Genomic DNA, 27,643 nt, shown 5'->3' with positions numbered 1-27,643 from the left:
TTATTTGCTTTCTGTTTCTTTGATTTCTGTGTATCAGTCTATTTTCCCTATTTAATTTCTAAATTGACAATTCTAAAGAAATACTTTAAGCCATGCACCTGGTGGCTCAGCTGGTAAAGAATCCGCCTGCAATGTGGGAGACCTGGGATTGACCCCTGGGTTGGGAAGATGCCCTGGAGAAGGGAATGGCTACCCACTCCAGTATTCTGGCCTAGAGAATTCCATGGGCTCTATAGTCCATGGGGTCGCAAAGACTCGGACACAACTGAGCAACTTTAACTTTATACTTTTACAAATTATATATAAAAAAAGATTTATTTTTGTTCATAATTACAAACAGTCCAGATTATGCTGGTCTCTGGAAATGTACAACTGAAATGCTAATGTGAAATCTGCAAATATTATGAAAACCAGTACAAGCAATCCAAAAATTGTTGGTTGAAGCCCTGTAACTCTTGTGACTTTATTTTTGTTTCCTTCTTTGCAATTAAAATGCCAGGCCTCTAACTTTTTATGCCTTGTGCACATATCCTTATCTGTAGCTCATAACTGGATAATGTGACTGTGCTTGATCTAATCATTTGGAGCTTTGAACTATTGACTCTGTTCCCTCTCTAAGAATGTGAAAGTATTATTTATTATTGTGACTGTGTCAGCCAGAAATATGGCTATTTGTGTGCAATGTTCTAGTAATAGCAGAACTACTCATTGGTGTTCTTTGTACCATCCTTGTTTAAATGTAAGAACCAGAACTAATTGAAACTAAAGGTTAAAAATTTGTTTAGGTGCTAAGGATGAAAACTAAAACTGAAGGTGAGGGGAATCAGTGATATATGAGTAAAATATTAATATTTCTCCCTTTAAACACAGTGAAACCTTGGCAATATAGTACATCAGGAAATAAAGCCTTATGTGTGCTCTGGCTAGTTAATCCTTAATATGTCTGAGTTCTGGTGCTGCTGTGTACTGCTTGTGGCTGGAAAGTGACTTATTCTCTCTAGATCATAATTGCCGCATCTGTGAAAAAGAAGGCAATGCCGATATTTTCATAGTTGACGTGAATATTAGAGTGCTTGGCACAGTGCCTCACCGCACTGCATTATATCATTCTAATGTAGTGATTGCAGTACTGGGTTCTGGCATTCCAGTATGCTGGCACAGAAATATCATTGTTTTTGGTAGTATAATACCCGTATTTCAATTCATCCATCAGCAGATTTATCCACCCTACTTTAGTCTCCAGCCCCTCTGCCCCCGCCCCCCCGCCCCTTTCCTTTCTCCATCTTTCATCATCAAAGGCTTCCTGGCCTTTCTTGAACACTTATCATCTGCATCTCCCCCATACTTGGACCTTCTCTCCCCCTTCCATCCCTCCACCCGCAAAAGACAAAGCTGATTGTAGGTATGGCCGGAAGAGCTCTCTGCATTTGATGGATACCATGGCGCTAGCAGAGGGTGGAGGTGCAATACGTGGCTGATGGGAAGAAATACACATGCTGCAGCGTGGAGCCAATGCAGCGTGCTGCCCCGAGACTGTGGTCCCAGGAGGAAAGCAGTATAGTCCAGTGAGCTTGAAGGACAGGCAGCAGCAAGAGTGGCCAGACTCAGGATCCTAAAAGGCTAGATTTTAGTTATGAAAAAGTCATTTGTCTTGAGATCAAAGTTTAAAGACTCAAAAACTGAATTGAAGGTAATTTGCTGAACCAAACTTCTCTGTTGGCAAATTACACTTTGCATTCGAGTTTTGAAGTGAAAAAATTGTATTCACATCAGAAGGATTTTTTTTTCCCTATAGTTTTGTAATCCTCAGGGACAGGAAAAAAAAAAAAAAAAGGACGGTGGACCAAAAAATAAGGCATTTATTGTAAGAATAATTCTTACTCAAGTTGAAAGACTGTTTGAACAAGCAGAGTCTGATCATGACAGTAGTGAATTTAACACAGGAAGCCAGAGTATCTCCAGTAGTGAATTTAACGCAGAAGCCACAGTATCTCCATCTCTGTTGATGGAGCTGAAGTAGATGAAGGCCAAATGGAAATGCTTGCTTGGAAATAACAGCTAGAGCTCTTTTTCAATAAAAGAAAATTGATGTTCCTGAAAAACACACATATAAATTTTTAAAAGATCTTCTCAGAGTTATCAAACCAGAGATGGAATTTTTTGAACACAGAGTCTGAAGAAAGTGTTAGAAGTTAGTTTATAAATGGTCTCATCAGCATTCCCTCAGCTCAGAAATGTACTTCTTCAGCAACTAAGAAAAAGCACACAAAAATTTAGCCAGGGCTTGATGATGACACACAAAAAAGTTTAAGTGATTCATTTTTTTAAATCAACCTTCTTCATTTTTAGGTAGGATTAGTTTCTTTTTAAATATTTTCTGCCACTTTATACTAAAATGATTGTGTTCAATATTTGTATTTTTATAAATTCATGTTTTTCTGTAGTAACCTTTCTAAATTTTTGCAGTTACAATGTATTATTTGGTTTCCCTAATTTGTATTTCTCTTACCAGTTTTAAAATAAAGTATTATCGTTACTATGCTAAGTACACACTTTAATTTTGCTTCATTGTTCAAGCACTCTTTGAGAAGATGTCTAAATAATATTTCAAATGTGACCCTGAAGGATGCGAGGTCTTAGTCAAGAGGAGTTAGTTGGTGGACTGTCCTAGACAGAGTGCTTCAGGTGAGACAGGCACAGTGAGTTGACAAGTTCAGGATGGTTGGTTCTCGGAGTTCAGATGAATGGAAGGTCCAGGTTGAAACTGGAATGACAGGCTGGTGACAGGCCACGAGGGCCCTTGAGAAGGCTTGAGTAGTATCCAAGGACTGGTGGGAAACCAGCGGAGGGTTTGAAACTTAATAGTGATGGTCAGGCTTGCATCTTAGAAGCCAATCATGAAAAGCTAATTAAAAGATGCTTACTCCTTGGAAGGAAAGTTATGACCAACCTAGACAGCATATTGAAAAGCAGAGACATTACTTTGTTAACAAAGGTCCATCTAGTCAAGACTATGGTTTTTTTCAGTGGTCATGTATGGATGTGAGAGTTGGACTATAAAGAAAGCTGAGCACAGAAGAATCGATGCTTTTGAACTGTGGTGTTGGGGAAGACTCTTGAGAGTCCCTTGGACTGCAAGGAGATCCAACCAGTCCATCCTAAAGGAAATCAGTCCTGAATATTCGTTGGAAGGACTGATGCTGAAGCTGAAACTCCAGTACTCTCGCCACCTGATGCAAAGAGCTGACTCATTGGAAAAGACCCTGATGCTGGGAAAGATTGAGAGCAGGCAGAGAAGGGGACGACAGAGGATGAGATGGTTGGATTGCATCACCAACTTGATGGACATGGGTTTATGTGGACTCTGGGAGTTGGTGATGGACAGGGAGGCCTGGTGTGCTGCGGTTCATGGGGTCACAAAGAGTCGGACACAACTGAGCGACTGAACTGAACTGAATCTGTCAGAAAACTCGCAAACATCCAGGTGAATGATGATGTGGATAAATCAGTGGCAGTGGGATGGAGGAAAATAGGTGGATTACAGAGCTCTTTAGGAGCTAGAATTCAGCGGGCATGATGGGGGTCAGGCATAAGCAGCTAGAGGAATGTGGTAGCAGTTACTCCAGTCGGGGTTGCAGGGAGATCTGTCTTGGTTTGTGTGGAAGGCGATAGGTTCACTTTTACAGATGCCATGGGACTCCAAATCACGAGTTTCTTTTGGTAAAGAATGGGATATCTTTTAAATGTGAAGATCTAGGGCTCACAGACGTGTGGAGTGGACACATGAACTCTTGAGAGTAATCAGCATTGGGAGAGGACAGAAGATTCTAGATGGGAAGAGGAAGAGAAACTGAGTAAGAAGAGGCAGGGCCAGTGGAAGAAAAACCAAGAGAGGGTGGTTTTGGAGAAGCCACTTTCTAGAAGTGTTTCTGGGGGGAAGAAAAAAGGAAATGCCACTGGCAAGTTATGATGAGTTTGAACAAGATAAGGACCCAGAGTTTCTGTTTGTTTCAACTTTATGGCTGACTGGTGACTGTGCAATGGCAGTCAGATGATGGGAATCCTAAAGTGAAGAATTAGGTATCTCATTCAAGAAGTTTCCAGTGGAAGAAAAGAGAAACCTCCAGGTTGGTAAGGAACTGAGGGCAAGTGTTGCAGTTAAAGATGAAGGAGACCTGAGCCTGAGTAAATGGTGATGGGTATGAGCAGGTAGAGAGGGCAAGTTGGAGATACAGGGAGGGTGATTGGGCATCAGTGTCCCTGGGAAGGTGGAATTGAGTGGAGGCTAGAATTTCAGGAGAGACTGGGTTTATATTATAAAGCGAAGGAAGTTAAAGTTTGGATCTGGTTAAGTGTCTGTGAGAGATGGTGGAAAGTGAGGCAGTTGCTTCTGAAAGGGCTCTTTATTTTCTTTGTGATGTGGACAACATTATCTGCTGAGTTTAGAGAAGGTAGATGGGGGGAGTTTGAAGGAGAACAGAGAATATTTGAAATATCTGCAGTGGAGAAGGGGAGCAAGAGCTGACCGGGGACAGCTTGAGGAGAAGTTGAGGTTTCTGACAGTAATTGGTATTGGCCCTGTGTCTTTGTGAATTTCTCCAGCGGCAAAGAATAGCAGTCTCACCTGCCCTTCCTGAGCTTTGTGGGGAATGTTTGAGGAGTTTCTGGTGAGTCAGGGGTGGAGTCCATGAACAGGATATAATGAATGTCATGGTTATCTTTGACAGGTCCATCAGTGTTCTGTGCTGCAGGGTTAAAATAGTCTCTGAAGTTTTGAAGTGTGTGAGGCTCTTTGCTCCTTCAGTCAGTGTCCCCAGACTGCTGTCTTGTTGCTCTTTCAGTTCGCATCCGCTTTTTCATTCTGTTTCTATCTCCTCCCTTTTTGTTTTCTTCCTTATTGTCACTGGTCTGTCACATTGCTGTCTGCATGCAAGTCTCTGTCAGCCCTACACTCTGGACTTTGTCAGCATCTGGATTTATCACACCTCTGAAATCAAGCTGTGGGCTTGAAGACCAGACAACCACGCTTATTAAAATTATGTGCAAAGTAAGAGTAAATAACTTCTGAGTGTGATTCTTATGTGCTGTGTTTTGAGGGTGTACATAAGTGTTTGTATATGGATTTTGTGATGTTTATTGGGTTGTTTTATCAGCTGTCCATATATGAGATGCTTGTTGCCTGTGTTCCCATTGTGTTTCCCTTATGTTGAATTTCCATGGATTGTGATAATATTCTTAGATAGCTCATGGTATTAATAATTGTTTTTTATAATTATTCTTTAGTACTTACAAAGCATTTTCATATGTATTACCTAAATTTAGAACTATATGATTAGATATTTTATGCTATTATTTCTTATTAGTCTCATGGAATTTCAAATACACATTATGTATGAGAATAACGTGTATTTTCAAATATTGATGCATTTTGTATAAGAGTAACCCACCATGTCCCAACTCAGTCATTTAACCATATCACATGTAAATGAAATAGGGCAATGTAAATAAATATTTTGGAGGTTTGAAAAGTAAGTTATCTACTCTAGCTTTTTGTGTATTTGGGCTTTTTTTTTTTAATATATATAACTTTCTCTGTGAATATCTTTTGTCTATATCAACAACTTTAATTTTTTTACAGAAGTATACTTAGGTGTATAGTAAGTACATATCACTTTGTACATTTTCTGTAAATTGATTTAATTTTGACCCCAACCTTCCTTCTTGTTAGGAGGAAGATAAAGTCAACACCAGTCATTTGGACTCTTTGCCCCACCCCCAAGGTTGTTCTAAACTTTGGAGTCTGGAGAAATGCCAGACATTGAGGAGAGGGCCCTGAGCTGCCATTAGTTACCTGGCCACTATGGTGGCCTGGGAGAGGCCCTCATCCCAGCCCTCACATCCCTCCAGATGTTGCCTTTGGTGCTTACTATGCGGGAACCTTTGGTGAGGCCCAAAGCCCTGGGTCTGGGCTTCTGCCTCCCAGGGGCACTTGGAAGCTCTTCCTTTGAGCTAAGACTCTGTCTTAACCTGGGCAGTGTGGGAGAAGAATGCTGCCAAGTAACTCTCAGACCTCTCTCCTCTCTCTTGTCCGGGGAGATCCGTTTTATTTGTTTATTTAGGCCATGCTGTGTGGCATACAGGATCTTCCTTTACACAGGGATTGAACACGTGTCTCCTGCATTGGGATCACGGAGTCTTAACCACTGGACTGCTAGGGAAGTCCCTGGGGAAATCTTTTTTAATCTGCAGGAAATCCATCTATCTTCAAACTTTGTTCTCAGTAGGTTTGGGGAGGGGGGCGGTTGGTTGATATGGTTTTTAGTTGATGCGGTTTTTATAAAAGCTAGGAAGCCCTGATACAGTATATCCTGTTTATAGGGCAATAACACAAATTTCTTTTTAAAAGTAAGGTAGTGAGTTGCAGAGTAGTAAAAAAAAAAAAAGCTCAGCAGGCCACCTCTGTCGTCCTACCACCTCTGAGACTAAACCTACATTGATTGCTTAGTCTTTACTTTTATAATTCAGTGAAGGATATTAATTTTTGTTAAATATGTTTATATTTTATTGATATAATTTCTGAGTGATTTAAATAGTAAGCAGCATATGACATTTTTTAGTGTGCTGTAAATATTCTAATTTTGTTTTGTCTTATTGTACCTAAGAACACTGGAACTATTTTGGGGCCGATGAGAATCTTGGTCCAGTGGCTGTGAGCATTCGAAGGGAAAAACCAGAAGAAACGAAAGAAAATGGATCTCCCTACAACTATCGAATAATTTTTAGAACTAGTGAGGTAAGTTGCACATGAGAAAGACTTGAGGCTTAATTTAAGTGAGAAAAAAAATAAAGTCATAGCAGTAGCAAAGCAATTAAATTTAATAGCACTTGGTCACAAATGTCTTTAGAATAAACAAAGACCCCTTTCATTCATTCTGGTGGTGACGGGGGTGGACATAATGATTAGATCTGGACCCTTTCTTCCCATCTAGCTTTGGGTAGATGCAATAAATGAATGGGAATTTTGATTCACAGAAAGATATGTTCATCAAGTGTGACCCAATGAAATTGGAGTCCTCAGAATCTCAAATTGGATATTACATATTCTGTTTGGGCAGCCGGAAGGCACTGAGCCAGCTTGAGGAGCCAGAGGGGGTCAACTAAAACTTAACTCACTTTTTCAAACTATTGTTGAGGAAGTTTCTTGACCCAGGAAAAAGGAAAGGGACTCTTCTTGGATTTTTTTCTTTGCCATCTTGGACCTATTCTTGGAGGCTTAAAATAAAGACTTTTGAACGAGAGGCTGTCTAATTGTGGGTAAAATGGGTCCTTGGAGCTCTTTAAGGAACTAAGTACACATAATATGTGAGTTTCTATTTTAAAGTGAAATTCAGGTAAAAAAGAGAATGTGAAAGAAATAGAAAGTGAAGTCGCTCAGTCGTGTCCGACTCTTTGCGACCCCATGGACTGTAGCCTTACCAGGCTCCTCTGTCCATGGGATTTTCCAGGCAAGAATACTGGAGCGGATTGCTATTTCCTTCTCCAGGAGATCTTCCTGACCCAGGGATTGAACCTGGGTGTCCCGCATTGTAGGCAGACGCTTTACCGTCTGAGCTACCAGGGAAGTCCAAAAGGAAACAAAAGAAAATAGCCAACAAAGCATTAAAGAAAAACTGTGGTGGCAAAGATGGTAAAGAATCTGCCTGCAATGCAGGTTCGATCCCTGGGTTGCAAAGATCCCCTGGAGAAGGGAATGGCTACCCACTCCAGTGTTCTTGCCTGGAGAATCCTGTAGACAGAGGAGCCTGGAGGGCTATAGTCCATGGCATCCCAAAGACTGGGATGTGACTGAGCAACCAAATACATATATGTAGTATTCAAATATTTATGTATAATATATATGTATATTTATTCTCAAAAGTAAAATAAAAGCAAGCACTAGAGTTTGTCATGTGGAGACTGTTAAAGCTCTGCCTGATTTCCAGATTCAAAAAAATGACCTCATGACCAAGTTTGGGACTATGAGGGAATTTTTTTGTTTTCTTTCTAAACATGTGTATAGTTATGCCAGCTATCAATTTATTGCCTCTGTGAGCCAAATGACTTTAAGATTGTTGTCATACATTAATGCCTAATACCCCCTTGAGGGAGGTAGAAAATAATGGTTTTGAAACTAGTTTAAATAGGGCATTTGGCTTCATTTCCCCCATTGAATACAAGACAGGTTGCAGGGGTTGGCTTCACTTAGTAATTGTTTCTCAGCTTCAACTCTGGGGAAATTAAAAATAGGATTTTTAAAGGCACCGCTTTAATATCTAATGTGTTGTGTTGAGTGGCCCGAGAGGAATGAAGGACTCACGTGCTCTAGGGTCCTTTTTCTCCAAGCACAGCTGATCGTTAAGCAGGGTCAGTTCGTTCTTTTGTTGAACGTTGAAAGCACAGAGAACGCACTATGTTTTTGAAGTTGGATGTAGGTAGTTGTTCCTCTGTCCCCACCAGCTTTCTCAGAGCCACGCTTACCTCCTCCCACCTGTTTCTATCCTTCTGTGCTTAACCTTATCCCCGCCCCCTAAGGCCGCTCTGATTTAAGTCGTCGTCATCCTTTTGCTTTTGTATATTTTTTGTTTTATTTCAGTTCCTTCCTATCCTGTCATTCTTCATGCTGGAGGTTGAGGCTTTCCAAGGTGGCCTTTTCTTGCTTTCTTTCTCAGATCCTGTCTCTGCTGTCCACGATTGTCCCTTCCAGCTTCCCTTGCCTGCATGCCTGGCTGGTCGCAGCCTCTCTCTCCGGGTCAACTACTGACCTAAGTGAACTTGGTCCCTTGGCCATGGTTGGGGAACCACGCTCACCTTCTTCTGTTTTCTTGCCTCTCCCTGCCTCAACCTCAAATGCTCCACCTACACCTCCTTCCTGTAATTACAGTTAAATCACACTTAAGGATTCCTTGGTCCTTTCCTACCTACCCATTCGATGGGCCCCCGGGGCCATTTCCTTAATCATTTGATTGAAATATCCAAGTCAAATGTTGTTTATGGTTCATTACCGCCTGCTCTCATGTTCAAATTAATGTTTAACCAATGACAACCCTTTTGTTAGAGTTGTTCAGGCCAGAGACCTGGAGGTCCTGTTCGACTCCCCTCTCACCCCGACCCCGCCCTCGGATCTGGTCTCCCCACAAAACTGGTTGACTGTCTTCGGAATGTGTCCAGAATTCAACCGTTCCTCCCATCTCACTGCTCTGCCTGGGCCCAGACCACCATCATCTTCTCTTTTCTTCCTCCATCTTCCTTTAGGCCTGCATCCTCTTGAGCCCAGTAGAGATCCTTTAGAAATGTAGTACAGATTCTGTGATTCCTCAGTTCAGAATCCCTTTTAGGGTTTTCCAGCTTCCAGGAAAAAGCCATTCTCCTCCCTAGCCGGGGAGTCCAGGCACATCTGTCTCTGACCTTTACCTCGCTTCATCTTTTCCAGCCGCAGTGGCCTCCTTTCTTCTGGGCAACTGAGGACAGCCCTGCCTCAGGGCTCCAATGATCCCTATTCCTCTGTAATCAGTGTTCTTCCCCAGGCATCCTTATGGGCATCACTCTCTTTTCCTTTTGGCCTTTACTGTTAAGCCACAGGGGCCTTCTCGGCCAGTAGATCTAAAATTTCTACTGTCTCATATCCCACTTCCAGGCCTTTTTTTTTATTTCCATGAACACCACTATCTCACACATTGTACTTACTTATTTTAGTCATTTTATGTCTTCCCCCTACTTGAATATAAGCTCAGGGATGTTGAGGACTCCAAGTTGTTCATGGTGGTGGTGCTTTAATCGCTAAGTCTTGTCCAACTCTTGTGATCCTATGGACCGTAGCCCGCCAGGCTCTCTGTCCATGGATTTATGACCACATACCTAACAACTAAAATAGTCCTCCGCCATTTCATTACTTCCTTTCTCCCTCACATTTATTTAATTCATTGCCACTATCTTTTGTCTTTTTTTTTTCTTTCCAATAGAAATAATCCTTAAGTGTGGTTTAATTGTAATATCTTTATGAGGCTTTTCAAAGAAATATACTAATGAAAGTCCTTTGATAGAAATATCTCTGGATGTTGGTCCCAATCCGGAGCTCTTGCACTTCGTAGGATGAACAGTTGACTGACTATTTAATAAAGTAGGACTTAATTCTTATGCCTTGGTAGGGATTTCTCATGCTATTAATTTCCTGTCGAGAAAAAAGAAAGCAGTCTCCTAAGTGACATTCCAGTTGCTTCACAAATGGCATCAAGATAACAGAAATACAAACGTATTTTTCATTTTAATAGAAATAATCATTGCACACTATAAAGAAACCAAAAAAAGGGCTTAACATGTATTTGTAAATGTGACTGTTTGTTTATGAACAAAATCTCTGGCGTGAGTGCTTTTAAGCATAGGTGCACAGGCATATAGGTGGATTCTCTGCTTGTTTCTGAAAGTCATTAGCAAAACATACCAGTCACACTGGTGGTTCAGGTATAAAAATGAGTCATTCTTTTTCTCATCTGCTCAGACTTTTCTGGAGGCGAGCTGCTATCTTCCAGTGGTCCAAGATTAGCACTCTGCCTTAGCATTCCTGGTCTGGGGCTCTCTCAGTTGGAAATCCGTCCAGGCTTTGTATCTTCCCGACCCTCGACAGGCATTATCTCATGAAAGTAGGAGTACAGGAGTTGTTCAGCTGTTTCTCATGATGTGAGAAATTAAACAAAAATCATTTCTGTCAAATTAGATATTAAGTCATAGAAAAGGATGTGTTTTTTTTACCCAAGTGTTATTTGAAAGCAGACTATAAATGAAAGAAAAGATACCAATCAAGTGAATAGACTGCAAATAACCTCAAGCACCTTCTTCTTGTCTTGAGAGTCAGAGGTTGGTGAACTTGGCTTTTCCTACCCTCATCTCTCTTTCCCTTCCGTTGGCACCTGTTACAGGTTTCACTTCCCTGTTGATTCTTCTTTTGGTTTCCATTTTCCCTGGTAATTCTCTGTCACACCATCTTGCCTGTTACTTGAACAGTACAGCTTCTTTCAAGCTGTGTTCTCTGTAGTTTCTTTCTTGGGCAGTAGCAATTGGATTTTCTTATGTCATCATCCACGTGCAAACAATTTCTGAGATGGCCTATTGGTTCTGGGTGAGGTGCACACCCTTCTAGGTACACGCTGCTGGGGACTCTGGCCCACCCCCAGCCCCCTCTGGCTCACTTAGATCCCGCTCAGCTACACTGGTCTCTCTTTCCTCCTCACACCCTGTTGTTTCCCATCTCCACACCTCTGCTCTCTGACACTGTCTTTTTGTACAGTTTTTCCTTGAAGGCCCCTTTTTAGTGCTACGCTGTTCCATGAGGGCCTTTCCTTATGCCCTGACCCATAGCAGTCCTTTTTCTGCTTTTGTTATAGAATCTGACTTTGTTAGATTTTTCTTAGCACATATATCCTCCTGGATGGATATTTCTTACCCCTCTTTTCTTCACCATACTTGGCCTTCAACATTTACTCCTTTTGCAGTATAATGCCTTATAACCTACATGCTTAATGGAAATTCATTCAACTTAATGGTTTTAAGTCACCATAGAGTGTTTAAATTGTACTAACAACTTTGTCACATGAAAATTCCTGAACATGAAAGCTATTTTGCTTCGACAAATCATCATTACTTAAGGAAATGTCTTTGCTTGTGTTTATATTTCATAATAATAGCAGAGTTCTTAAGACATGGGGGAAAGCACAAGTCACTTTAAATGCTGTAGACAGTGGCTCTGTACTGACTTTAATCGTTGTCCTATCATAGCAGCATTTGGGGTTAGGAATAGTTTAAGCTTGTCAACAGTGCATTATGAAATTTAAAACTCTTCCCCTGCCCTTACCTCTTACAATTCAAAAAGGTATAACATCCAAATTCTAAGCATTTAGTCTTCAGCTAGTCTCTGGGATATCTCCTTAATTTCCTGGTATTTGTGTAAGTGACATTGTATAGCTATATGGAGACCTTGGTCTTCCTGAGCTCTTCAAGGAAACGTGTACTCTTTGGTATTTAAGGACATGTCCTCAGAAAGCTTGATGATGAGTTCCATTGGACTTGCCTGGCTCTTCTTGAAAGTACTGGGCTCGTTTTTCATACACAAAGTATCTTAGATCACTTCCCCCATCCTTTCTCCCTCACTGGCTCAACTCATCAACAGTCACCATCAACTCCCTAAGGGGGTCCTCACACTGGTTGTATTAACTCATCTCGCTGGACATGTGTCTCTCTTTCAGCTCATGACACTGAGAGGGTCCGTGCTGGAGGACGCCATTCCCTCAACGGCAAAGCACTCGACGGCTCGGGGGCTCCCCCTGAAGGAGGTGCTGGAGCACGTGATTCCTGAGCTCAACGTTCAGTGCCTGCGGTTGGCCTTCAACACCCCCAAAGTCACAGAACAACTCATGAAATTGGATGAGCAGGGGGTGAGTGTGGCTTCCAGGGGAGGACATTTCTGTTGCTCGGGCTTCCCACTAAGCTTCCAGAATGAGACCTGAGTAGTTCTTTTTTGACGGGGAAAACTGATACCATTTATTATGAAGGATCTTCTCTTTGCAGTTACTCATTTTCTTTTTTCTTAACTCACTGAACATTTCTCATCTGATGAGATTCTCTGTGTCAGGATTGACTGATATGGTACTTAAACAATGTTCAACTCTTGTGGTAATCTTCCATTAATGCAATGAATTTTTCAGATACTCCAGGAATAAGTAATAGCAAAACAGTAGCTGATACTAATGATCATATTCACCAGGCTCTGTTTTAAGTACCTTAATATATTATCCCAACTTATGTCCCAACCCCAGGAGAATGGTACCATTTTTATCCCCACTTTAAGGACGAGGAATCTGAGACACAGAGAGAGGGTTAAGGAATAAGTCCAAGTTCACACAGTTAATAAGTTCAAAGCATGTTCTGGGGACAACTATACCATACTGTTCTTAAGAGCTTTAATTTTTAGTCTATTAGTACCACCAGAGATGTATTTTTGTCAAGATTTTTAATTACAAAATTCAGAATTAAAAAACATCTGGATCCTAATATGTAACAAAATGAAAATACTCAAGATTTTCTCACCTCCATACTTCCTAAACCTTAATGTGAGGTCATTGATCCAGATAGAAATGAGTGATAGGATAATTCATATAGAGGGGACAGACAAGTAGAGAATGCAGAGCTGTAATCCACTAACTGGAGAGTGTATCCACATTCTAGTTGGAATCATCTGAGCATATGGGCTAGTTTTGTTAGACGTTGTATTTATATACTCTTATTTTAACTCTTTCTTTGAATATTTTCACCATAATGTGTCTTGACTGAGTGGTAATAGCTTTTCCACTGAATTTTTTTAAAGAGTCTTCAAAAAGGAAAATTGGTCCAGTTATTGAATTCCATTCTATGAACAAAGTTTGATAGAATTTTCTTAATTAGGCAAAAATTTGAATTTTATTAAAATGAATTATAGTGCAAAGTCACAGTTGCAAGGTTTGATTCAGTCTTTTAACTCAGCTGATGGGAATATATTATTAGATATTAGATGTAACTTTTCTAATCATTGTTCCTTTTGTCCGTCATCTTAAGCACAGCTAATATCTATTCCATATGTATATTTCAAGTAGACTGTGAGTATCCATATTTATAACACATCAATTTGAGCACTTTGAATGCTTGGGGCTTCCTGGTGGCTCAGATGGTAAAGAATCTGCCTGTAATGTAGGAGACCCGGGTTCAATCTGTTGGTCAGGAAGATCCTCTGGAGAAGGGAATGGCTACCCACTCCAGTACACTTGCCTGGAAAATTCCATGGATAGAGGAGCATGGCAGGCTATAGTCCATGAAGTTGCAAAGAGATGGACACAACTGAGTGACTAACACTTTCAGAAGACTACTGATACATAAATTTAACTATTTTGGGTGCTGTGTTCCAATAAATATTTTGAGCATTTATTCTAACAAAGGAAGAGTAGAAAAATGATGATTTATTTTCAATTTTACAGGTTCAAGGGAAACAACATTTAGACTGATAATATAAGGGATGAGATTTGGGGGCTTCCCAGTGGTGCTAATGGTAAAGAACCTGGCTGCATATGCAGGAGACACAAAAGGCACAGGTTCAATCCCCTGGATTGGGAAGATCCCCTGGAAGAGGGCATGGCAACCCACTCCAGTATTTTTGCCTAGAGAATCCCATGGACAGAGGAGTCTGGTGGGCTACAGTCCATAGGGTCACAAAGAGTCACATATGACTAAAGCTACTTAGCATGCACACCTACAGTACAATCACATACTGAACATTCTAATTTCAATATATTAAACAGATTATTTTGCATAAAGGATGATTTTTTTTCCTTTTCACCCTAGGTTTTACTTAAAAACTGACTGCCCCAATTATAGATATTTTATGGGATCCCTGGCACATTTCATGTCTCTCTTAGTCTTTACAAAATATTAGACCACAGGTAGTGCTGTTCTGTGATAAATGCTTTATGGTTCCATCCACAAGGACTTCCCTGATAGCTCAGTTGGCAAAGAATCCACCTGTAATACAGGAGACCCTGGTTCGGTTCCTGGGTCAGAAAGATCTGCTGGAGAAGGGATAGGCTACTCACTCCAGTATTCGTGGGCTTCCCTTGTGGCTCAGCTGGTAAAGAATCCATCTGCAATATGGGAGGCCTGGGTTTGATCCCAGGTTTGGGAAGATCCCCTGGAGAAGGGAAAGGCTACCCACTCCAGTATTCTGGCCTAGAAAATTCCAGGGACTCTCTAGTCCATGGTGTTGCAAAGAGTCGGACACGATTGAGCAACTTTCACTTCCACAAGGAAAGATGAAAGCACTATAATGAATTTAGCTTAAAGGTACATTTATTTAATTCACAAAACTGTCCATTATTCTGAAATGAAGGGCTTCTTATTTTTGTTGTTGTTGTTCAGTCACTAATAAGTCATTCTGACTTTTTGCCACCCCAGGGACGGCAGCATGCCAGGCTTCCCTGTCCTTCACTATCTCCCAGTTTGTTCAAACTCATGTGCATTATGTCAGTGATGCCATCCAACCATCGCATCGTCTGTCGACCCTTTCTCCTCCTGCCCTCATCTTGGGGGATATTAAACTATTTATCCTTTCCTTCATAAATTATTGATGATCATATGTGTTAAATGTTTTCTATAATGCTTTCTCAGTGAAATTACAGTTTGGCAGTCTAGATGAGTCTCCCCAGGTTTACTTTGGAAATTTTACTAGACAGTAGAATCTAGAAGTTTAAAACCTGCTATTCTGTGTGAGCAGCTCTATATCTGAACTAAGGGATACCACTCCTTGGCCTCTCTTTCTGTTTATGTATTCATAGCATTTAAAGCCCAGGATTATACTGATAAAAGACAGAGGACACATACTTAGGGGCTTAGTCTAGGGAGTCGTATTTTTGGTAAGGAAATTTTACTAATTTTACTAATTTTATGCCTTGGAATCCTTTTGAGAAATTGATTATTCTGGTGACTTTACAGATAACAGATTTTGAAAAAGGAATGCCTCGAGGTGCTTATAATGCATTTGAATCACGGCAAAATGTTTTTAGTTTCCATCTGTGTCATCATTTTTTGAAATTTCATGCTTTGTACATCTTTATATTTAAAGAGATTCATAGTTTGAATTGTGTATTAGTTGCTCAGTCGTGTCCAACTCTTTGCATCCCCATGGACTCTAGCCAATGACTGAAGCAACTTAGTACACACACGCATAGTATGAATGCCAAAAACAACTCACTGAAAGGAGCCTCTACAGCTCCCTTTAAATTTTATTTAAATAATTCCTTTAAAATATTTTCTACTTTAACAGCTCACATTATTATTCTCAGATAAAGAAAACACTATTTGCTTGCTATATTGTGTCATTTTGCCTTTCAGATCTTTGGTGCTTTTTTTTTTTTCATTTACCATTTTTAAAAGCTAAAATGAACAGAAGAACAGATGTAAGTTATATCTATATGACATAAAAGATAGCATTTCACAAAAATATAAAAATTTGTTTCTCATTTGACTAGACTCCGATATTTATGTGGGAACTGAAGTTGACATTTTAGTTCCCCGAGTTTTAGGAAGTGATCCGGTGCTTCGTGGCTTACCCATGCTTTTACATTCACCTTCCTCACAACTTCCTGGGCCTTTCCCTCTTGATTGATGTCCATTTCCATTATCATCTGAAGGGCAATCAGAAGATGAAATAACCTGCCAATGATTGCACATGGTCATGAATTTAGAACAGCTTGTGACTTAGCAAATTTGAATTAACTCTGGATTTAGTTTTCCCATCATGGTCCTGGATCTTCACTTATGAGATAATTGAGAGCATCTCTTATGATGAAGACACTTTAGATAAGTATATATGTTTACTTATTACACTGTTCTAAGCTCTTTACCAGCATTATCTGCTTTAACCCTCACGGCACCCCTGGATGGTAGCTTCCAGTTATTGGCCTTTTGCACTTGAGAGGAATGAGGCTTTCAGAAGCAGTACTGTTTTGCATTAGGAGTCCTGAACGCTGGATATGCGTTTGCATGATACTAACTTTGGCTTTTAAGATTTGCAAGTTTTCATCTTTGGCTCAGATGGTAAAGAATCTGCCTGCAAAGTGGGAGACCTGGGCTCGATCCCTGGGTCAGGAAGATTCCCTGGAGAGGGGAATGGCAATCAACTCCAGTATTCTTGCCTGAAGAATTCCATGAACAGAGGAGCCTGGCAAGCTATAGTCCATGGTATTGCAGAGTCAGACATGACTGAGCTACTAACACTTTCACTTTTACTTTTTGCACATATCAAATTATTTTGATCTTCCAAACTGCACTGTAAAGTATCAGGAATTTCATTATCTATTGCCAACTTTTTAATAATATGGGTAATTCAGTTGCTTTTAGATTTGCCATATCAATGCTGTTTTTCTTCATCAGTCATTAAAAAACGCCTTTATCTCACCTACTCCGTGCAATGGAGTGAAAAGATCTTTCTACCAGCAGTGAAAGTGACATTGAAAGTGAAAAGAGAGTGAAAGATCATTATTCCAGGCCCTCTTTCAAGGATCTCACACATGTAGAGCACTTAATGCAATGCCAGACACATGGTAAACACTGAATGATGATAAAATAATAACTGTTAGTAGCCGTTTACGTGCATTATCTCATTTCATCTTTATAAGCCTCATGCTGTTATATAGTATAACATATCGTGCTTACTTTTATAAGTAAAAGCATAACTTTTCAAATCCAGTAAATGTTCAGTGACCACTCTTTGCAGATTTTTATTAATAAATACTGTATGCTAGTAAGACACAGTCTTTACCTATGAAGGAAACGAAGTCATAAATTGCTGTAATAAAAGGTGGGTTTAATATAATGAGTGTAAGTGCTCGCTTCGGCAGCACATATAATATAATGAGTGTAATACCAGAACTGCTAACAAACAGGCCAGTGGGGCCAAGTCACGATTAATCAGATGGGTCCGGACGAAATGGACCTTTCATCGGTCCGGAAGATAAGCGGTGTGGCGGTCTAGACTCAGAACAGTGAGGACAAAGCAGAGCAGGGCAGGAGCGTGGGGTGTGCGTAAGGGACAGCAAGCAAGCCCGCAGAGCAGCAGTGTCAGGCAGTTACAAAAATAGATGTTTTTTTATTGAGCAGTGACTAAGCCAGGAACTGTGAAGCAATTTACGTGAATTATTTTAATTAATCCTTAGGATCCTTTGATGTAGATGCTATTATTGTTCTTGCTTTGCTGATAAGAGCCCTGAGGCACAAAGAGGGTGAAGGACCCCCCCAGATCACAGTTAGGATATGCTGGAGGCAGGTCTTAAATCCAAGCATTCAGACTCGAGAGTCTACTTTCTTTCCCAATACACTCTACACCCCATCTTCCCATTCTCTCTCCTTGAGTAGGAGAAGAAACTGGAAATATGGCTCCAGGTTTTATTGCTACCGGCTGCAGAGCTCAATAGTAAGTATAACATGCAAAACCCAAGATCAGAATAGAACTTAAAAATAAAGTAAAATTGCCAGTCTGCAGTAGAGAAAATTGGAAGACCTGTTTTCATTAGGAAATGTCAAGTTTCATGTACATAGCAGTGATTTTATCTAAATCAATATTTCCACTGTATTTCTAGATACTTATTTAAAAATACAAAGAAATGAAAACATTTATTGGATTCTCTGTTCTTTAAAATGTTGCCCTTCAAATTATTGAAGTTAAAGGGGTAAAGTAATCATATCTAATTAGGTCTGCAATATACATCTCAAGAATAGATAAAAGGAAAAAAGCAATCTTTATTTAATAATGAATAGTGCTGTCCTTTTGATTTAGGGAATAAATGAAATTCTTTGCTGACTTAGCCTGTTCATTGCCCTGGTGTGTTATTTTATTGATGATAAATGAGTTTGACCAGCCACTTTCCTCTTTGATTCAGGCATCTGGAGTTAAAGAATGAGCCGTAGGGAAAACAACATTGTCTATGAATGAAGCTTTGGCAAAACAATTAACACTCCTGAAATTTTGATCTTCTTCTAGATTATGATATCAGTTAATGCATGTGTAAAGTTCAGAAGGCCACCAGATTGGTTCCATATGTACATTATCAGGAAGAAATATACATGACAGTCATCAGATCAGGGAAAGAAGCCTGTGGCATTGGTCTTTTTCTCTTGTCTGCTCACAAGTAATGATTATTCTGCATGGGCTCATCCATGCTATTTGCCTGGCTGAGGCTGGGGTGGGTGACTGGATGGAGTCCTTTCCAGAGGTAAGATTTATGATTAATATTACTGAAAGCAGTAGCGTTTGGAAGACGTTTGGCTTAGTAGGACTATACTTTATAGTGAAGGAACTCAGCATGGCTAAGACTTGCAGTAAGGACTCTGGTTCACAATCCAAAAAGATAGAGGAACTGATTGTAGATATTTCAGTCTGCTTGATTTTAAACTGAATTGTGCTTTAAATTCAGCTTTAAAATAAAAAGCTAGTTTCCCTTCTATAGGACTTTTCTTAATTAGCTTTTAATAGTATCTTCACATGGGCCAAAAATCAAAGTGTTTACATTGAAGGATCCCATTTCTACCCTGTTCCTATCTCTCAGCTCTCTTCTTCTCCCTTCTGGTTTCTACTTTTATTAGTTTCTTATGTATTCTGATGTTTCTTTATACAGATACACCAAAAATGCATATGTAGCCTTATTTCCCTTTTTCTTATACAAAATATAACATGCTATACACATTTGCATTTTCACTTAGTAATACATTTTGAAGATCTTTCTATGTCAGTACACAGGAAGTTTTCCCATTGTTTTTAATGGCTGCATAATATTCTGTTTAGTTGCTGTACCAAAGTTTTATCTAATCAGTTTCTCTATTAATAGACATTTAGATGGATTCCAGTCTTACTGTTACAAACAATGCTGCAATGAAGAGCCTATTCCTATATAATTGAAATTCATCTTAATATCAAATCAGTACAAGTATATAAATCATCAATTTAATACCCAGTATGAAGCTTTCTATTTTTGTGAGAACTTTTACACAACATATTATTATAGAATATTTATATAGAATGTATGTATTGAATATTTCCTCTATATGTGTATGGAATACAAAATGTGTGTCTAGAATATTTCCTTTACATTATGCCAAAGATAAAAATAGAATCTGTGCACATGTATATAAATAATTTTGACAGCATTTCAGACAGATTTTTTTAAAAATGATTTTTCTACCCAGTATCCATATGTCATTTTTTAAAGCAGTTTGATTTTTGTTAGTAAATTCCAATGAGGATAAAGTTTCTAACTAGCAATTTTTTCACTCCCAACATTGAATTTTTCCAGTCTCTTTGTCATTCTTTTTGGAGGACAGTACAGTGAAAAATCTTTAGAAAGTAGTTAAAACAGTTATCATGTTTATGAAGAACAAACCGAAGTAAATGCTGTCAATATGAATCACAAGGATTTGAAAAATGAGCAAGGTCTTCATATCTAGTAATGGCAGAATAACTTGTCTCAGATCAGCCTACCCACCAGGAATAATCAGTGCTTTTAAAAAATAGATTTGGACTTTTGCTTCTAGAAGCATGGAATAGATGCTTTTTGCTAAGTACAGCCACTGAATATAAAGCAAATGTGAATCTGAAAGGTGAAAAGAAGGAAGTAGACTGGCTGGGGATCTTGGGATGAGGAAAGCCATAATGACCACAAACAATAAAAACTGAAATAAGAGGAACTTCTTCAACTTGATTAAAAAACAAAATACACCTATAAAACCCCTGCAGCATACATCATAGTTGATTAAAGACTTAATGGTAAAGACAAAGATGTATACAGCCACCATTGCTATTCAACATCGTGCTGAAAGGTCTAGTCAGTACAATAAGGCAAGAAAAGGAAGGCATGTGGATAAAGGAAGGGAAAACGTGAAAGTGTCCCTATGTCAGATAACATGATAGTCTGTGTCCAAAACCCCAAGAAATCTGCCAAAACTTGTTAGAACTGCAGGCTGTGTCCAGCATGGTTGTGTGATTCAACATTAACTCAAAAAAATCAGTTGGATCTCTTTTAATGAACATGGGGAAACAGAAAATAAAATACAGTACCATTTATAGTCCTTCAATAAAAAACGAAATAGAGAAACCGAAAACAGCCCCACACAAATATATCCAACTGATTTTTGACAAAGGAGTAAAAATATTCAGTGGAGGAAAGGTAGGCTTTTCAAACAAAGGTGATGAAACAATTACATAGACAAAATAATGAACTTGACCTAAACCTCACACATTATACAGAAATTTATTTAAATGAGTCATAAGTTGAAATGTAGAACTTTAAAAATCTGTGACAAAAACATAGAAGAAAATCTGTGACCTAAGGATTAGTGAAGAGTTCTTAGATATGATATCAAAATCTTGGTCTAGAGAAGAAATAATTGAGGAATTTGGGTTCATCAAAATTAAATCATTCTGCAGCACTTTTTTCCTTGGGCATTTGCTGATTTGTAAAAGGCTTGGGGCTTAAGTGTGGCCAAAGTACAGATTAAAAGTTAGGTGACTGTTTAGAGTTTTCATTGTTTTCATGGGACCTGCAGAAGTAAAGAACAGAGGTCAAGGATCACTGGAGAACTTGGATTTGCTTTTTAAAAAAATCAAAATGAAATTCTAGAACTGGAGGGGAAAAAAAGAAAACCCCAGAAGTTAAAAATCTCAGCAAAAGTTTTACAGAGCACATTAGACACAACAGAAGAGAAAAATGATGAATTGAAGTTACCAGAAAATGTTTACTTGAATAATGTAGACAAGAAAACATGAGAAATACAGAAAAGTGCCTAAAAGACATGTGGGCCATAGTGAATACATGGGTGTAATGGAATTCCCAAAGAGAGGAAGAGAATTGAAAGCAGTATTTGGAGACATAATCGATGTCTGAAGAAATACCCCTAGAGAAGTTTCCGAAACTGATGAAACACACACGAGTTAAGACAGAGTCAAGGAACTCTGCCTATGGTAAGCAGGGTAGATACAAAGAAAGTCAGATATAGGTCCATTGTAGTAAAAATTGCTGAAATTAAAAGAAAAAAAGAACAATCTAAAAATAGCCAGAGGAAAAAGTACATTCGAAGAAGAATATAAGACAATTGGATTAAAATTAACCATTTCCTGATCTGTAAAATATAAAAGGTGGAAGCCGCATTTCTAGAATGCTGAAAAAGAAGAATTCTCACTAGGAATTTTACCCAGCAAAAATACTTTTTAAAAATATAGATGGACAAATTTACAGTGGGGAAAAAAATAGAACATTGATTATCTGAGGCTGTCGGTTGATACAGGCATATATAGCAGATGGGAACCAGGGGGCTTGGGGTGAAAGAAATGTTCTGTATTTTGATTGAATAGGGGTTTGTTAGAAATCATTAAACCGTATGCCTCAAGCCGATGCAGTTTACTGTCCAGAAATTATATGACTTGAAAATGGAGGCAGATTCTATTTCCAGCCAAGATTAAAAGAGAAGAACTAGATTTACTTTCCCATCTGAAACAACTTTTAAAAACTAGGCAAACCAATGGAAGAGTGGTTTTTATAATGTTGAAGTCAGGCAACAAAGGACAATGGGAACCAAATGAATAGTAAAAATCACACCAGCTTTCAGCCTGAGCTCCCAGGCTGCACAGCCAGGAGGGGCCACCCAGTCGAAGCCCAGAGGTCTCCCTGATTGAAGACTGAGATGTGAGCCCAGGGAGATAAGGATTTGCTGAGCTGGATACTGGTGCTTTCTTCGCCCAGTTGTGTCCGCCACTTTGTGACCCCGTGGACTGTAGCCCGCCAGGCTCGTTCCATGCGGATTCTCCAGGTCAGAATCCTGGAGTGGGTTGCCATGCCCTCCTCCAAGGGATCTTCCCGACCTAGGGATCAAACCCGGGTCTCCCGCATTGCAGACAGTTTCTTTACCATCTGAGCCGCCAGAGTAAATGTGAATATTTGAGGAAAGTATTTGCAGCCAGGGTAGGAACCACCCAAAGATTGAGCAAGGTACATCCTCAGACCTCTGCCTGGCTGACAACAATGTCTGCTCTCAACAGGCAGCCTGGAAAACCTCATAGTTCCCATGGCATCGGGTAAAGTCTTAGAATGACTTTGCCTCAATAATGGGACAGGATTATCCTCAAATTAAACAGTACTCTGATAAGACCTGTGAGTTTAAAAGGAAAAACTGAAAGGATCAGATTATTTCCAATTAACTGTGTCCCAGAGCAAAGCTCAGGCACCCCTCAAGGGTTCATGGCCCACACTTTGAGAACTGCTAGATGATGAGACACCTCATAGTAAAAGTTTTAAATCCCTGGATTAACGGAGACAATTTAAAAGGTCTTGTAAGAAAGGAAGAAATGGGGATTTTTCTCATGATCTGTGCTACCCCCAGTGGTGCCTTCTGGTTGTGACGTCAGGAAGAAGAGGTCAAAGTACAGAACTTTTTAAGAGGTCCCTGAGAACTTGGTTATTCAAACCTGTTACTATTGATGGAGGACCCTGACTATATCATGCATCTTTCCAGGAACTCAGGACTGTATAAGCCAGATTTTGCTGTACCTGCTTCTATGATTCTGTGTTAAAGTGCCTATTTTATGAGAAGGAGAGCAGTTCCATATACTGTTGCTCCGAGCTGTGGGAGGCCATATCACTTTTGGTGGCTGTTGAAAGACACTCATCTTAAACAGAACCTTAGTCCTGTCGGATTGACCATAATCACTTCTTACAATGCAAACATTTGTTGAGAGTCTGAACACTTCCCTCAGTGCTCCATGTGAACGGCTGATATGGAGTTAGTTGATAGGCAAGCATGGAACTGTAGAGCATGACTCCATGAACATCCGAAAGCAAAATCCTAAACAGTTGGATAAACCCAACCTGTTTCCAAGATGGCTTCTGGCATCATCATAACTATTTTAATCGTTGCAGGAAAATATTATTTATTCATAGATGTGTTTGTGTCTTTAAAAAAATCCTGTTTAATGTAACATCATAACAATTCAAACCCTCCCCAAACCATAGCTCTAACTCCATTTCCAGTTGTTCTTTCTCTTGAAATGTTCCTTATTATACTTAAATAACTCCTTCTTAACAACTACTCATGTTCTGAGCAGGGAACGAGGTTGCTAACTAAGGATTCCCGGAACCTGAGTTGAGAGACTGACACCTACCTTGATTCCATTGCAGCAGAAACCAAGGATACAGTCATAGTGTCACCTGCAAGGATGGAGCACTGACATTCGTCACCATTTCACATTGGAGGAAATTTGACATTCTAACAAATTCCCTAATCCTCTTAAAGGAGCTTTCCTTTGACAACAAGCAAATACCAGTCTGTTCTGTCTGTGGGTGGAGTCACCACAATATGAGAAACCCGCCTAGAGAAGGCAGCACACTGTCTCATTGTCCTTGCATTCTGCTCCTGCAGTGATTTGGGGGAAGAAGCTTTCTTACTTATCGCCTCTCCAGAGTGGGCTCTTTTGTATATATAAATAAGTGAGTCCTTTTGAATGTTGCACAGTGAAATCCTAGACCTTTATCTAAGAAGTTTAAAAAGCCACCCACAAATCCAGGGTCACTGAGATGTTTTCCTCTGAACAAGGTGACTTTTGTTTTACATTGTTGGATGAGAAGGCTGATCTGGGAGGCACAGAGCCAAATAGCAAATAACTCCAAACTCCTTCCTTTCTCCAGATTGCTTCCTTTCCTTGGTAGCTCTCCCTGCAGGGAGAGAGTAAGGAGCTGGCTGTGTTAAGGACTTCTTTTGTAACAGACATAGAGCCTACTGCTACTTTTTTATTTGTTGAGACCTAATAGGATACTCGGCTTAATCTGAAAGCCAAGATGAAGGCTCCATTTGTTTGAGTTCCCCTCTATTAGTCACATTCAGACCTTTGAAGGAGTGCAACTGCCAGTGGCATGTGGAAGGTTTTACTCTTACCTTTTTTTTTTTAACTGCATGTGGCATACAAAAAAGTGAACTAAATCCTCAAAGTGTTTCTGTTAATAATTAAAATGAAACAGTGATAATGCAAGGTTATATGCTGTTTTTAAAAAAATTCCAACATCTGTAGATACAGCTTCTTGGAAGTCTCAGATTTGGAGTTTTGCCTGCACTCACTGGAGCAGGCAGAGGGGAGTCAATTCTGCACAATTACAGAACTCCTAAGCAGCTTTCATGTCCCCGGGTCATGTAAAAGCTGCTGAACCTTCCTTGTCAACTAGTTAGTGAGGAGGGGCTAACGCAAGCAGGAGTTCCCTGATAACATTTTCTAGTTAACCACCATTCTGAACCATTTGATTTAGAAAGTTGAAAAGAATTGTTTAGGTTCACAGTCCTTTGTGTAGAACAATAGGAGCAGATACGTTTCAGAATTCAGAAAGGTCCAGATTTAGAAGGGTAATAAAATACATGCACTTCCATGTGCATACAAGAGTTCCAGTGGAATCTGGGGCAGCACCCCACCATCAAACATGTTAATATTTCCAAAGGTATGAATATTCACAGAAAGGAACAGCATTCACTGTCAGCTCGTAGGAAGTTTTGCTGCCAAATATGTTTGCTTAAGTTTGGTTTTTACCTTTCAACTATGGAGTTGCAAATAAGGAGCTGTGGACATATGTTGGAAGTGACAGAAATACAGCAAGACAAGCCTGATTGAATCCTGGTTATATTGAATAGAGCCAGATCACAGGGTTGACAGTGTATGATCTTATGTGCCTCTTACTGTTCCCTTTTCTGAATTTCTCTTTGCTTATTGGTCATATGGGGTAATATTTGCAGGCTTTTGTGAGGAAAGCTATTGTAATTTAATCACTAAACAGTGATTGGCAGATAGTGGCTATTCAGTAAATGTTAGCTGTTAAAATTTTGCCTCTTCCCCCTTTCCTTTTATGAGATAAAAATTTATTGATAACAGTTGTTGCAGTGCTAGTCTGTAAATAGACTTCACGAATATGGATTGCCCTGATTTCACTGGAGAATTAAATGTCTAAATTTTAATATTCAAATTCATTTCTTAAATGACTAAAACAACTTTAAAATTTGTTTATAGGATGACTAAACTTTTCAATGATGAATAAATGTTTTGATTAATGTCGTATTTAAATTTCTTGAATGCTTTGTTTTAATTGTGATTTGCCATTATGAGGCCCCTTTTAAAGTTTCTGTCTAGAGACTCATCTTTTAGAAAAATAATTTGAAAAGTACAGTGTTGATGATGCTTATGCTGTCACAAACGTATAACCAAGGTTTATAACTTAGTATATTGGAAAAATGGCCTTGGGACATAAGTCTTTTCCAACTTTACCTCCCAAAATTTTAAAAGAACTTTAATGGGCTTTTCATGCAAAACAGTTTAAAGTATATTTTGTAAAAGAAATAAACCCATAGACATAGAAAATAAACTTGGTTGTTTATTTACCAAAGTTTGTTTGGTAAACTTATGGTTACCAAAGAGGGAAGCAGAGGAGGGATAAATGTAGAAGTTTGGGATTAACATATACACGGTACTATATAAAATAGATAACCAATGAGGACCTACTGTATAGCACAGTGAACTCAATGATTTGTAATAACCTATAGAGGAAAGGAACCTAAAAGAATGTGTGTGTGTGTGTGTATGTGTGTGTGTGTGTGTGTGTGTGTGTGTGTGTGTGTGTGTGTGTGTAATTGAATCACTTTGCTATACACATGAAACTAACACAGTGTTGTAAAACAACTTAAGGTTTTTTTTCAAAGGCATCTTTTGTAAAGTAGACCTTTACTTTTAAAGTCATAAGGGCTCCTTTTTTAAAAAGGGGAAGAACAAAAGCAGAAGGATTTCAAGAGAAGAAAGAGGTTAGCTACTTGATGGGCATATGCCCTACAGGACTTACTGGCATTTAAGTGGGCAGAGTGGATCTGCCTGTATTTATATGCGTTGTATCACCTGCCTTCACAGCTGAACTATCAGCAGAAAGTAGGCATCATGTACTGCAAAGCTGGACAGAGCACGGAAGAAGAGATGTACAACAATGAATCAGCCGGCCCAGCCTTTGAGGAATTCCTCCAGCTGTTGGGAGAACGCGTTCGGCTCAAAGGATTTGAGAAGTATCGTGCGCAGCTTGACACCAAAAGTAAGAAATACTTATACCCTCCTACCAGGCTTATTGTCCTCCTGCTGTGTTGATGTTCGCCTGCTAAGTCACCCATAAAACAACACGGCCACTAACTGTAGAATACTGCTGGTGATGGGGGAGAGGAAGCCAGTGGGGGAGGATGTGGCTTTAACACAATTGAAGACCATAATCAAAGCATTTAGAATTGGAGTGTAAGAAAAAGTAGTGTTATTAGAAGTGTGGAAGGTAGGAAGCAATGGATGGAGATCGTGCAGAATTCCTCCTGGGTAGTGTTGCCTAAGCTTCAATGTATTTAGCTGAATGTTGGAGTGATTAAGAACTCTTGCAACTTAACAACCATCTGATCATAAGCCCCAGAAGTCTTGACTTTCATTAACTGATTTCATAATCCTTCTCCATATCTATGTAGTCAGCTATTGTAGGGTTTTCTTAATCACTTTTATATTTTACTGTCTTGAGATATTTTTATTTTCTGTTGTTATTGTTCATAGTCTAACTTAATCTCCAAGCAAACAGGCTTCTTAGCTTTGGTATTAGTTTGGCTCATAAAATGTGTTGATTAAAATCACACTAGTGCAGCAGTCTGTTTATCTACAGCTCATGAACATAGAGGTTTGTCCATTCCCGTTTCCCAGGTGGTTAATAAAAGAGTTAGGTTCTCAAGTATCTAGAGTATGTTGACTTCTGCTGTGTATCTGTGTGGAAGCAAATTTTAAATTTTATCTCAGTATCCATCCACAGACACCTGTGACCTGTTTTTCTTTGAGAGGGTCTTTGGATTAGCACATCTGTATTGCAGTCTATAGTAATCACTCTCATTTTCTGTACAGGAAATTAAATAAGGAGTCAAGTCATGAAAACAGAAAAGCATTCATAAACTCCACTGCAGGGAAGAATTTCCTGTTGCCATGGTTTTGCTGTTGCCAACTTGGAAACGA

At 39.4% G+C, this 27,643-nt stretch overlaps 1 protein-coding gene across 13 annotated transcripts in view; it reads left to right on the top strand.

Moving 5' to 3' along the window:
• Positions 1 to 27,643, top strand: part of SIPA1L1 (signal induced proliferation associated 1 like 1) — a 370,378-nt gene that overhangs the window by 249,735 nt on the left and 93,000 nt on the right. For all 13 annotated transcript variants that reach the window (XM_061156758.1, XM_061156766.1, XM_061156764.1 and 10 more), the window contains 3 exons: positions 6,663 to 6,793; positions 12,276 to 12,464; positions 26,528 to 26,702. In XM_061156758.1, coding sequence (XP_061012741.1) covers positions 6,663 to 6,793; positions 12,276 to 12,464; positions 26,528 to 26,702 — 495 coding nt within the window. The remainder of the gene's footprint in view (positions 1 to 6,662; positions 6,794 to 12,275; positions 12,465 to 26,527; positions 26,703 to 27,643) is intronic.

Source organism: Dama dama, chromosome 12, assembly GCF_033118175.1.
Source record: "Dama dama isolate Ldn47 chromosome 12, ASM3311817v1, whole genome shotgun sequence".
NCBI classification, from domain to species: domain Eukaryota; kingdom Metazoa; phylum Chordata; class Mammalia; order Artiodactyla; family Cervidae; genus Dama; species Dama dama.
The sequence above is the reverse complement of the archived record's forward strand: the minus strand, read 5'-3'. Positions and strand labels throughout refer to the sequence as shown.